This window comes from Sminthopsis crassicaudata, chromosome 4 (genome assembly GCF_048593235.1).
Source record: "Sminthopsis crassicaudata isolate SCR6 chromosome 4, ASM4859323v1, whole genome shotgun sequence".
Lineage (NCBI taxonomy): Eukaryota > Metazoa > Chordata > Mammalia > Dasyuromorphia > Dasyuridae > Sminthopsis > Sminthopsis crassicaudata.
This window is the reverse complement of record NC_133620.1, coordinates 167,115,874-167,129,823: the sequence shown is the minus strand read 5'-3', so window position 1 is coordinate 167,129,823 and position 13,950 is coordinate 167,115,874. Positions and strand designations below refer to the sequence as shown.

The window sequence follows — 13,950 nt, the reverse complement described above, 5'->3', positions numbered from 1 at the left end:
TTTTACTTGAATGTCCTCCTGTCAGGATGAACCCCAGTCTTCCCTGTTCCTGTAGTAAATGTCTATGGTTGAGTCTTTCTTTGTCATTTCATTTTTTTTTTTTTTTTAATAAGAGGTAAGCACCTCTAATCCTGGGGTGAGGAGGATGGTGTCTCTAGCTTCACTTCAGCTCTCCCCTTTGACCTGGAACCCCAAACCATGAGCTCCCCACTCCCACTAATGCCCACAGTCAGCAGCGTCCCTGCCCCACTGCTTCTGCCCTTACCAGGTGCTGGCTCCTTCTCCCCCAGAGTCAGGTTCTCAGCAGCACAGCTGGGCCTGGCATTCCTAATAACCCAACTGTCTTCCCAGATTCTGACTCTGCATGCTGTCTTGGAGGTAAAAGTTCCTGTGGTTCCTGCTGAGGCTCCAGCCAAGCCCGGCTCGCTCCAGGAGTCCCTCCTGGGTGTTTCTGTGGGGCCAGTCCAGAGGTGTTTGCACTTCATATGAGTTAATCCTTGGCCAGGGATCTTTTTTTGGATCTTCTTGGGTTGTTCCAGGAGGACCCCTGTTCTGCTCCAAGATTTCTTGATCTTTCACTAGTCCTTATTTGCTTCGAGGTGTAAATTTTCTATTTGGGAAGGAAATTGGGAGAGCTTAAAATTTACCAATCTATTCCACCATCCTATCAAGATATTTTAGAATACAAGTTCATGGGAATCCAGGTTAAGAAAGCCCTATTATAAGACTAAAAGTCACCTAGGAGAAAGGTGAACAAATATTCTATCCTGTGCATTGTACTAGCACAATATTTTTAGCTTGTAGAAGAAGGACCTCTGAGGAAGTGCCAGAATTATCCCTTAATACTAAGTAGGAGGAGCAGAGAGCCTATTTCATGTTTTAATTTTTAGTATAATTTAATGCTTCAAAGAGAAAAAAATGAATTTAATTTTGAAATCTTAGTGAAGAAAATATGGACATAATAGTAGTTACAATAAAAATCAGGTCTTCCTAATTTTCTAGGATCTGTCTAGTTTTGATAGATTATGCTGAGAAGAATGATGCTCAGTAACCTCATTTTGGTCATATGACTAGTGTCTTGATTTTAAGTATACCAATCTATCCACTGTGCCCCCCAGCACCCATAAATGATAAGGGCTTGGGTTGATAACTTTGGTTGATAACTTTGACTTGGGTGTTTGTGTGTATGTTTAATGAATATATTAAATATAGTGAATGATGGACTGTGTTATAGTGAATGATGAACTGTGTTATTAGATATTTGCTTCCAGGAGATGTTTTGCCTTAGCAACTCAATTTTCGATATAGGAAAAGGCCCCCCAAAATATTAAATTTGGTCTGGGTTGTCCCTCCCCTTTTTCCTTTCTGGAAATGAAATGATAGTCGTAAGTCACATGGAAGGAAAATAGATATTCTGAATTCTTCTCCCAACTGTGTTTCTGGATACTAATGCAACAAATTTGTGGGCTCAACAAACTACTCTCTTTTGTAAATATGCTCTATTTCCTCCATTAATTTGAATTGGCCCTCTCATGCCTATATGAATGTAAAAGTATCTATCAAAAACAATTTCTTTCAACTGTCTGCCTCCTCTGACTGCTTCCTTGACTGACCATTTGTGACCAGTCTTGCCTTACTGAAGCTTTTTATCTTCAAATAGTTTTGTTTTGTTTTGTTTTGTTTTGTTTTCCCAATCAGGACATAACCTAAGCTCCTCATCTATTGTAAAACATTGATGAGTAATCTCTGCATTTATAATGTTCTCTACTGTGGCCCACTGAAGATATTCTTTTGTAGCCATAACTTATTTAGCTACAGCATTTTTTTCCAAAAGTGTGCCATTTAAACATTCCCAAGTACTTACTTCTCTGTGTTCAGAATTTAAATCAAATTTTGCAAATCATCATTTGAATTTCTCAGAAAGAAAAGAGCCTTGGCTGCCATGCTAAGCATTATTTCTGAATGATGTATAAGGTACTTCCAATGAAGGTCAATGTACTCTTCATCTCCTGTCTATATTTTCAATGAATGTTTTTTTTTAATTTGGTTGGTTAGATTTTTTGTGAGTCTTTACCTCTAGAATGGTGCTCCTTGAAGGCAAAAACTGTTTTTTTGTTTTTCTTTGAATCCTCTATGTCTAGCACAATGCCTAGCACATAGTAAAGCTCTTGACAAATGCTTATTGATTTACTGTGGGACTAACCTAAAAATACTGCAACATATAGACCACATTGAATTCCCAACCCAGCATGATATCAGCTAAGCAGAGTAGACAAAGATAAGGAATTTTCATATAGTTTTCCAATTGTTACCTCTTCTATTGGTCAACCAATCAGCCAACTAATTAAGAAACATTTAGTAAGTATTGATTGTGTGTCAGGCACTGTGCTAGATGCTTGGTTTACAGAAACTAAAACTTAAAATCTCTGTCTCCATGAATGTTATCTTCCACTGGGAGTACCACATTAATTAATTGCAATTAATTATTAAATTAATAATTATTTTAATAAATACAGGTCCATGTATTCATGCACATTTTAATATTGGGAGGGGGTATGTATAAATGGGAGAATCAGGAAAGGTGCCTCCTCAAAGAGCTGGCATAAATGTGGAAAAGAATTAGCGATTCTAAGAGAACATTTAAGCCTAGAGAGAAAATGTAATGTCATTTTTAGGGAAGATCAAGTTGGCCGGTGTCCCTGGAGCACAGAGTATATTAGCAGGAGAAATGTGTAATTATCCTAGAAAGCCAGGCAGGAGCCAGATTGTGAAGAGCTTCAAAGGGCAAAGAGTGGATTTTACGTTTTATCCGAGGAGCAATGAAAATTATTTCTTTATAATCTTTAATCACTTTTGTGACATTGTTTACCACAGGTTATGAAGGCAGATAGTCTCACTAATGTTAATATAATGAGTGATCTGCTAAGCAATAGACCATTGAAGTGCCACAAATGTGGTTTTGATGTCTGCAAAGCCTTTAACAAAGATTGTGAACTCATTAGAGAGATAGGACCTAGACAGTAATAATGCATTTGTGTGAGTTTGGAAGTGATTGAATTTCCAGCCCCACAGAATGGCCATTTATGTCTATGTCAACATGTATGGACATTCCTAGAGGAGCATCTCAAGGATTTGTCCTTGAGCTAATTCTTTGTAACTTTTTTTTTTTGTATCACTTACTTGTGTGAATGTATAGATGGGATATTAATAAAATTTACAGATGATACAAAAGTACTTTGGGAATCTTAAAATCTAATATAAATACTAGCTATGATGATGATGATTGTGGTGGCAGCATAAGGTCATAAAAATTTTTTTTCTGTAGTATCTTTCAAAAACAGTCTCTGTCCAATAAACCCCTTCCTCCTTTAAATTGAAGTTCTACCTAGTCTAGATAAAATGCCACTTTTTTTCTATATAGCCTTCTGTCCTCAAAAATGATCCCTCCCTCCTTTGAAAACTTTTAGCATTGTTTAATCTCTTTCATTCTCATATTCTATTTTATATTACACTTATTTGTATGATCATTTTATCACCTGACCGAGGTTCTCAACTCTGCTGTTTGACCTTGAATAAGTTATTCATCCACTCTTAACCTTCTTAATCACTTCATCTATAAAATGATGGTTATAAATGCCCCCAAAACTTAACCTAACATTGCCGTGAGGATCAAATGAGTCTTGAAAACACTTTTGTTCCATGAATTAAACATAAAATAATTTTTAAAAGGACCAAAAGAAAAAAAAAAAAACTACTCTGTGAAATTTAAAGTAATATACAAATGCTTTGTATAAGTATTTAATGATATAGTCATTGTAATTGTAAATGTGCTAAAGGGAGGAATGATGGGGTTTTGTTCATATTTTTATCCCCTCACGGTGTCTTACAATGGATGTATATAGAATTTAAGTACACCTGCACTTAATTGCATAATTGTTTTTTGAATGAAAGGACTAGTATACCATTTTGGAGAGATCACTGGACAAAGAATCAAAAGACTTAAGTCTCAGCATCATTTGTAACTGTAATTACTTTTGGAAGTCCTGGGTAAGTGACTTCTCTTCTTTTGAGCTTCAGTTTACTTAAAACTGTCTGTGATTTCTGCATATTGGTCATTGCTAACTCATCCTTTATCCCTTAGACTATTGTTGGTAATTGAAGATAGCAATAATATAAATAATAACTGAAATTCAAGTGTTATGAAATCTTATTATATTTGTGAGATACTCAAATGTCTCTTTTGTACATGAGGGACCTGAGATATTAAATAAGATGACCAGAGTCATTTAGCTGATAAGCATCTGAAATAGAATTTGAAGATAATGATAGTTTTGAATTTTTATTTCATTTCAGAGAGTGTTAGAAAAGATTGTGGGATAAAGAAACCCATGAATTGACCTTCTTGTTTAATTTTATTATAGTTATTTAATATCTTTTTCAGGCAAACCAAAGTAAATGGCCAAATCAAGTAAATGCCCTTCATCCCATACTTTATATGTGATTTTAACTTTAATGAAAAGTTTTTAGTTTAACATTTTGTTCATAAATCATTGAACTAAAAAAATCCAGTGTTTTCTTTTTTTTTTTTTTTTAATTTTTATTTTATTTTATAATTATAACATTTTTTTTGACAGTACATATGCATGGGTAATTTTTTACAACATTATCCCTTGCACTTACTTCTATTCAGATTTTTTCCCTTCCTCCCCCAACCCCCTCCCCCAAATGGCAAGCAGTCTTATATATGTTAAATATATTACAGTATATTCTAGATACAATATATGTGTGTAGAACCGAATTTTTTGTTGCACAGGAAGAATTGGATTCAGAAGGTAAAAATAACAGTTTACATTCATTTCCCAGTGTTCCTTTTCTGGATGTAGCTGATTCTGTCCATCATTGATCAATTGGAATTGGATTAGCTCTTCTCTATGTTGAAGAAATCCACTTCCATCAGCATACATCCTCGTACAGTATCATTGTTGAAGTGTATAATGATAAAAATCCAGTGTTTTCAAACTAGGTAGACAGATAAATGTAGGAATTCCAGAAAGGAGTAAAGAAAATTTACTTGACTAGAAAATGATAAGCCAATCCAACTAGTATTTATTAAGTACCTACTGCATGCAAGGCACTGTACTAGGTGATGGGAATTATGAAATAAATTGATAACAATTTCTGGCCTCAAGAAGCTTATATTCTGCTGGAAATGCAAATTATCAATACTACAAATACATATTACAAAGCAGTTATGTGATTTGAAAAAGGAATATAGACTCGGAATCAGAAGCTATCTTAGAAGTCATTTTATATTTAAAGAAACAAGTCTAGGGAGTTTAAGTGGCTTGCCCAAGATCATGAAGATAATGCCTGAGGCAAAGATTGAAATCCAGGACCCTTGAACTGAATTACATTCCAAGCTGGAACCTTTAAAAAAAAAAAAAAAAAAGGCAGACCTGATATAGAATTGGAGTGCCATAAGCTCTTCTTTTAAAGGAGAAAAGTAAGTGCATCATAGAAATAGTAACATAACAGAGAAAATAATAAGGAACTTCTAGCATCCAGTGTTCAATAAAAGATAAAATTCTCCAGTTCAGTCAACCAATAATCATTTGTTAAGTCCCTACTACATGAAAGGGACTGCTTAGCTCTCTGCAGAGAAGAGATAAGAAATTTAAGCCAAACTTCTCAAAAAACAGGAAGTAGAAGATACATCTGACCTTGGTTTATTAGGTTTTCAAAGTTCATAGCTTGGAGAACATGCTCACCAGTTTGTCTTTCCTATGAGGTTGAGTTTAGATTACATTTTTAGACTAAAATTCTATCAAACTCAGATCTAGCATCATTTTTACCCTCTGGTAAAAATAAAAAAAATAAAATAAAAACTCCTGGCTGACACCAAAACTAAATAATCTTAGTTATCTTGTGGTTGTCTTTCTTTTTTGGTTAAGAAAAAACTTGTTTAAAAAAAAAAAAAAGTATGGTTACTAAATTCAGACATAATATGGATAAAGATAAAGTCTGGACTTGAGATTTCATTGATACAAGAAATTTCTGGGTGAGCTGACTCTTTTTCTTAATGCATACTGGTACTTTCCTGGCAGTTTAGAATTTTTAAAGAGTTAACTTAGAGAAGTTTAAAGACTTGCCATGTAGCCAACCTGATGGCTGTGATGTCTGTAGTAGTTCTGGTTTGTTTAGTTTAGGCACAAGTGTCTTGGTGAATCCTACTCATGCTAAAGTGATCACAAATATTGGGGGTTTGGTCATTTTCTTTGAGGGTTCAAGTTTTCTGTTTGTTTTTTGGACTTGACTCAAAATTTCTCATTAGCCATAGAGATTACCTACCTTCTCTAAGATTTTAAAGTCTCAGTGATTGAGGCACTGAAATGCTAAATAGCTTGTCCAAGGTCACACAATTTAAAAAAAAAAATTTTTTTTTCAAAGAAGGAATCAGAAAAATTCACCAATAATCGAAAATATATATTTGTTGACAAAAAGTAGATTTATTTAGGGGAAGGGGTTACAGACAGAATGAAGGACTGCAATAGACATCAGGAATGGTAAATGAAATAGAGTTTAGAAAAGGAAAAAGACAAGTTCCCCTAGGAGAACTCGCAAATAACCAGGAAAAAGGAAATACTCTATGAGGTAGGAGAAAGCCATTGTCTGGCAAGTTAGACTGAGTTAGCTAGAGTAAGAAGAATGGTGCCATTAGAAGGAAGGCCCTATGAGTCCTCATAATGGACTTACTCCTGAAGAGAACTTAGCCAGCATTTTTTAAAAAATGTATTGTTGCCTTTTGTTTTAAAAACTTTGATATTCCATTTCCCTTTCATCTCCCCTTTCTTCCTCTAATTAAGCAAAGGCATTTATTACTTCCCAGTCCAACAATGTATAACTGGATTCTATAACCATACTATAATCCTCCTCCTGGTTCTGACAAAATGAAGGTGAATTTCCTTCTCAGTTCAGGACCATGATTATTCATTTCCATTCATGATAATTAAACCACTTTTTTGTATTGTTATGATTCATTATACTTTGAGGAGTACAAAAAGTGCCTTTGATTTGAAAAGCCGGTATATATAAACCCATGCCTGAACATTAGGAATCAGTAATATATTTTGGATCTCCATAAATGAATTTTAGTATTCCTGAAGGCCCCAAAATAGAGAAAAAAAATTAGAATACTGAAAATCATTGGTCATCTCTTCATTCACATTTATAAACACCCATTATTGTTGAGAGTGCTAGTATAGAAATATTCTCTGATGTTATGGACTTTGTAATTTCATAAATACAGAACCTGTTACCTTTTCCAAGATGCACTTGTAAAATGGCTTAAACCTTGCAAAGCTTTTTCACAATACAGCATCTGCAAAATCAGTTATTAAAGCTTTTGGGACATTTGGTATTAGCTAATTCAATTAATCCTTGATATGATCCAGTGAGGTAAATAAGACATGTATCAAAATGTGAAAACCAAAGGCATATCACTACTAAATTGCAGAGCTAGAAATTGAAGTCTTTCTTTCTTTTTCACTAAGCAGTGTTTTTGTCCACATACCATGATGTTCTGCTTAATCTCATCGACATTTCTAGATTACGTTGTAGTTTATCAGTGGCACAATTTTTATATTAGGGAGAGGGAGCATGACACAGTATTGGACAAAGAGTGAGGAAGACTCCCTTTAAACTCTTTGCTCTGACACATACTGCTTTGTACAGTGTGGCTGTCAGTTATTAATACTGATGCTGATACTGTGTGTAGTGTGAATGTAATCTGTCATATGAAGCTAGAGTAGAAGATATTATTATTTCTTTTTTTACAGATAAAGAAACTTGGTTTCAGGGAAATTAATTGGTTTACCTAAGCCAGTAAGGTTTCAAAATTCATTTTTCTGCTCTCAAGAGTAAATAGCAATCAGGATCCAAACCCAGGTCCTCACAAACTCAAACTTAGAACCCTTTCTGCAATACTATGCCAAGTGGCTGCCTCTTTGATATTGTCATTTATTAATAACTTAATTATTACTAATACTGACATGAGGTACTATACATAATTTCTTCTGATTTATTTCCAAATTCAGGATTCAAAGCTCTTAACAGTATACCACAGTTGCTCCTTTGGGTATATAACTGGGGGTGGCTGGGAATGTTATTTAATATAAATGTAAGCAAAACACAGAAAAAGAAATCTGAAAAAATCACCATGTATTGTATTTATTTTATTACATTAATATATGGAATAAAACAAGCATTTCCCATAACATAGTACAATTAAAAAAGATGATTGTACATGAAACTGCAAATCCACTATACACAATTTGATTGTTTTTCCTTCCAAATAACAAAATTATGTCCTTTTTTTCCCTGCTTTCCCTCCAACTAGCCCTAGAGGTGCTTGATTAAACAAAAATGGATGTATGCAGTGCATATTATACACATACATATATGTGCATGCATGCACACACGTATTATGTTCCTATCTAGTATATGTAAAATTATCGAATACACATATATGCAAAATTATTCTATACATCTATTTTTTGTTCTTTTTCTGAATTGGATAGCATCTTTCTTCATATATCCTTTATAATTAATCTAGACATTTATTATAGTCAAAATAATTTATTCTCTCAAAGTCATTCTTAAAATAACCTTGTTGTTACTACATATTGTATTTGAATGGCAAAAAACTCCTACCATTTTTGGAATACCAATTGTGACCCTGAACTCCCATCTCGTAGTAAAGATAAAGAATTGACAATAGCTAATTTAAATTATAAATGCTAAAAGGTCTGCAGAGTAATTAAAGATTATGGGTCAGCTTAATGAAGATTTAGAAAGAGTATAGCTTATCTCTAGATTTTATTTTTTCTTTGGGAGAGGGAGAGTAGTACTCTCACTTAGAATTTTCCACGATTAACACTTGTCTTAGAATTAGCAGCACAGCATCTCAGTTTAGGAAGAGAATTCAGAGGCCGGTGGGACCAGCCTGAATCTTCTGCACATGGTCATTCAGGCTTGACTTGTACCTGCTTTCTCTCAAGCTTGTTCAACCTTTGTTTATCCACCATACATATCTTCCCTTTTGGAACTTCAAACCTCTCCTTCAAGAACTTGAAGAGAGCCTCCATATTCTTCCAAGTCTTCTCCAAATTAAATATCCTGAAAGATCCATAAACTTTATAAACTCGCAAACTCAAAAAAACAACCCTTCATTGTTGTGGTTGCCATTGTGTAAATGCTCTTGAGAATATCATGTCCTTCTTAAAATGTGGTACAAAGAACTGAACATTTATGGTCTAATCAGCACCGTAGAGGACTCTTCTTCCTCCTCCTCCTCTTCCTTTTCCTCTTATTAGTAGCATTATTACTATTATTACCAGTATGCACAAAGCATTTTAAAGGCTCACAAAGTGCTTTATTATATTATTGATGCTCAAACTAGTTCTATGAGGCAAATGCTAGTGTTATCCCCATTTTACAGATTAAAAAGTTTTGATTAAGTGAATTACTAAGGGTCATACATCTAGTAAGTTTTTGAGGCCAGATTTATGCTCAGATCTTCCAACTATGCAATCCATTCTCTACCTACTGTACCACCTGTCTGCTGAAGTGTATCTTAATATGGTCTAATATTATATTAAGCCTTTTATTTACCTTATCTCACTATTGACTCTTAATTTGCAATCCACTAATTGTCTTTTTCAGATATGTCTTAATTGTACATTATCTAGTACGGGACATCTCTTTTATTTTCTATTTGTGAAATTGATCTATATTTTTCACCATTGAATTCCATCTAAATAAGTTCAGCCCAGTGTTATAGACTATTGAGATGGGGAAGGATGGCTTCCTTCCCTTACTCCCTTCCTTGAGTCTTATAAGACACTTGGTTCTTTGAGATATGATATGATACATTTTATCTTTGGTTTGTCTTTAAAGGGAAGTTTTTCCAAAACGTGATGACAAAAGGAAATTTGACCTAATTATAGATATTGTAAGAAATAAGCTAGATATTTGTACCCATTATCCATATAAACTATAGGTCACTTTAGACTTTTTTTTTTTATTAGGCTTAAGTGCTCCAGCTACCATTTGATTTGTAGAGTAAATTGCTGCTTACTTGAGTCCAAGAAAATTAACTAATCACTTTAGTCTCTCTAGATTGTGAACTAGACCTTTTACCCTAGAAAAGGGCAGGGCAGTTTCATCTATTCGGTCTTTTCTTAATATCACCAGCCACTAAGTCATAGCTATAGTCATGTTAACATTTAGTAAGTCATGACTGCTGCTCCAAAATTCCCTTGAGCAATTTCTTAAAGTATAGCAACAGCAACAAGATTAAAAACACTCTTCCTTTCATGAGCTTATAACAAACCAATGATTCTTTGAGCCAATTTAGAGCTGAACAGGAGTACTTTATGTGTTTTTTTCCTTTCAACTGAAAGCATGGAGAATTTATTAAAAAACAAAAACGAATCCACTAGTACTTTAAGTATTCCTAAATAGTTAGAATACAAGGAAATTTTAGTTGCATAATAATGAGAGGAGTGGGAAGGAGGGGAGAAGAGGTACAGAGGGTACACAGCAAAACAATCAGCTTTAAGAAATTTTCTTAATAGGAAATTATGAAATGCTGACTAATGTGTCCATGTGGGCAAATGGACTTGGGCTAGAGTGATTGGGCTTTACATATGAGGAGAACATTTGTACATAGAGCTCCCCAGCATTTCTAAATAGAGGCACTAATGAATTGCCTTTCAGATGACCTTTTAAGAAATGAGCCAGGCCCCTGCTGTGCCAAATGCAAGATGAAAAACAAAGCTGATATCTGGGAATGTTGAATCCAATTTAATTTTGTTAAGGACTGTCCATTTTTAAAGTGGCTGAACCAATAAGTCCCCATGCATGCCCAGTTTCTATGGCAATATGATATTTGTGACTTCTTTTATCTATTATGGCACATAGGTGAAAAGAATGGAAGAGAACCAGATGATGCTGAACTGATGCGACTCAGCAAGAGGCTGGTGGAGAATGCCGTCCTCAAGGCTGTGCAGCAGTATTTAGAAGAAACCCAGAACAAAGCTAAGCAGGTGGATGGAAGCCCTGTGAAACCTGCAGAGCCAGGGCACTCAGACAGAAACAACAGCGATAATAACAGGAAATGAGAACTGATTGTCCCTTCCCAAAATGCCTACGAGACACCTCCCAGGGCTGATGTATGAAGTCCCATTGACTGAATTGCCCTGGACTGGCTGTCCAAGTGTGTCTCATTGAAATGCGGCCCCTGTCCTAATACACTTTGCCAGAAGAGGAGTCTACATAGAGTGCTGGGAATAAGTGGACACGAAGCTATGAAAAAAGAGACTCGAGTTCTGTCTACACACGTTTGCTGGGATGCCTTTCTGTTATGAGAGAGGGGGACAAGACTTTTGTCCACGCTACACATTTATGGACATGGAAGAGGCCTTGCCATAAGTGGAAATAATGCCATCTGCCTTGCTGAACAGCAGGGTTTTTGACTGCTTGTTCTAAGGCCAAAAATCGCAAATTCTGCCATTATAAAGCCAACTAGTGCTAAGGTTAAACGTGGCCATTGTAGAAGTGATCACCATCAGTACTGCCGTCCTGTATGTAATTTTTCTGACATTTGTTCTGATCGTCTTGTCTCCCTGCCATTATTGTTATTTACAGTACGAGATATCATGTAAATTCTATTTTTTCATATGATGTTACCTTTTCTATAAGATACGGACCATTTTAAAGGCTTTTAAAAATCATTTTTGATAAATCACTGTGCTGTATTTTTATGTTTTTCATTGACATTCATTAAATGCAAAAATATGTAATTTTTTTCCTCCTATAGGCAAGAAACCTATCATAATCATGGACTTAGTTAAGGAAGCTTTGCTTGGAGAAAGGATGGGTGTGTTGTCCAAAGTCAAACAGATAAAGGAACTTTTATCAAAACCTGAGATCCAAGCTCAAATCAAGAGAGAATTATTTGAAGTAAGACTGAACAGCAACAATAATCAAGAAAAAACCGTTTGAAGTCCAATTTTTTTTATTTAAATTTATTCTAGATTGCTAATATAGTCATCTCTTTCTTGAAATCTTTTCAGATTCTAATATGTCTCTTTGGTAAACACATACATCTCACTTTCTTTGTATTATTCTGCTGCTGGAATAGATAAGATTGTGATTATAGTTAAATAGAATGTGGGCTGGGTGAGCCCAAGGAATGCCAACACTCCTGCCAGCATATCCGACCCGCACACTGTGCGTTCCTGTGGCGGTATTGCTTTCTGTAAGCTTCTGAATAGGAATGATCCTCCTTTACTGATTGGCTTTTCCTCTCATTTGGGGAAAAAATTATTCTTACTATGGAATTATAAAGCCTTCCTTTCTAAAAACACAAGACACTCATTTCATGCATACCTGTCCAAGCACTGTGTTCATTCTTTAATGCTATAAAACAAACAAACTTGTTTTGGTTTTGCTTTCAAAGCAGTTTCTGTAACCAGGTCCCCATTCAACCTGGGAATGAAACCAGGAATATAGCTTTTAGAAAAGCAAAAAGATTAACACTAAGAAAAGTGAGAAGTTGCCTCATGGCATATCTAAGTGACAAATAGAAAATATTTGGGCAAGAAATTAACCAGTGCACATGGGCATTGGTGCTAGTTTATTATCTAGGGGTGCTGATTCTGAACCATCAAACTTTTCAACTGAACCAATTTGTTTCTACCATCTTGGGATTCATTTCTCTAAAAAAAAATTTATTAATTTTCAGAGACAGGGATTTCACCTATTCAGATTCCCATCCCCTCAAATCACTGAAATTCATTCTAAGACTGGAGAGACAAATAATGTATATAGAGAAAAATGCAGTATTATGGGGAAAGCTTGCCATATTAACATGGCCTTAGTTTTTCAACATGTAAACCAAATGAAGTGGTTTTAGTTATCTGACTTTCCTATGCATCATGTTCTTTTTTTTTTTATTTAGCTGTGTTTATATGCTTAATGTGTATTGATACTTGAATACACACTTTTAAATGTAATTATTGTAGCCAGTCCTCGAGAGATATTGCAAACTCAATATGTATTCTTGTTCCTAGTAAATAATATAGTCTGTCTTTTTATTTCTTAATAAAAATAGATTTTTATTTTCTGCTTTTTGAAGTCTGTTCCTGGTCTGGCTGTCTTTTATGACCCGAAGCTCTTTGCACTTTTAAAAAGCATCTATGTGTATTTACCCAAGATGTTTCTAGTTGGTTTCCTAGTCTTACTCTGTAGTCTCTGTAAAATATATGCTTGCTGCTGATTGAAAATTGTGACAGAGGAAAAATAATTTAGTTTAGTTATGGAATCACTGCCTTCTGGGTCATATCTCCTGGATTCTAGCCAATTTTTCAGTGGATGAATTACAGTACATTTGTTTATATCAATAAATTTAAGGCATTTTCATTCCTAATAAAGATATTGTTTGCCCTTTGTTGCTTTTTTATTTCCTGGTTCCTACTCCTAAACCCTCTCTCCCTTTCCCCCCCTCCCAATCTATGTGCTTCAAAGGATTTTTTAGTATTAAATAAAATAGGATCCAATTCCTTACTGGAAAATAAAAAGCTAACTCTCCACATTGTTTTGTAGTATATAGGAAATTATTTTCAAGATCAGTTTTTGTCCTATGGGGGGGGGGGTTGAAGAATAATTAAAACCAAGGGAGGATTATCTTACATTAAAGATCTTATTTCTTAACAGTTTCCTCTGAAATAATTTTTGTGTATCGGTAGAATTCAACAAAAGAAGCCATAAACAGTAGCTCTGACAGAGTGTCATTTTTTTATTTTCTTTTATGTACTTTGCCTTCATATTAAAATAGCACATTTGTCAAAGCATCTCATACTACTGTGATAAGTACTGCAGAAATACTTC

General features: G+C 34.7%; 1 protein-coding gene across 3 annotated transcripts in view; it reads left to right on the top strand.

The window, feature by feature from the left end:
• The window catches only part of AKAP7 (A-kinase anchoring protein 7), a 154,800-nt gene extending 141,290 nt beyond the window's left edge, over positions 1 to 13,510 (top strand). For 2 of the 3 annotated variants that reach the window (XM_074309824.1, XM_074309823.1), the window contains one exon: positions 10,981 to 13,510. In XM_074309824.1, coding sequence (XP_074165925.1) covers positions 10,981 to 11,180 — 200 coding nt within the window. In that variant the 3' untranslated portion in view covers positions 11,181 to 13,510. The remainder of the gene's footprint in view (positions 1 to 10,980) is intronic. The other variant, XM_074309825.1, reaches the window with a different exon arrangement.
• The last annotated feature ends 440 nt before the right edge of the window (positions 13,511 to 13,950 follow it).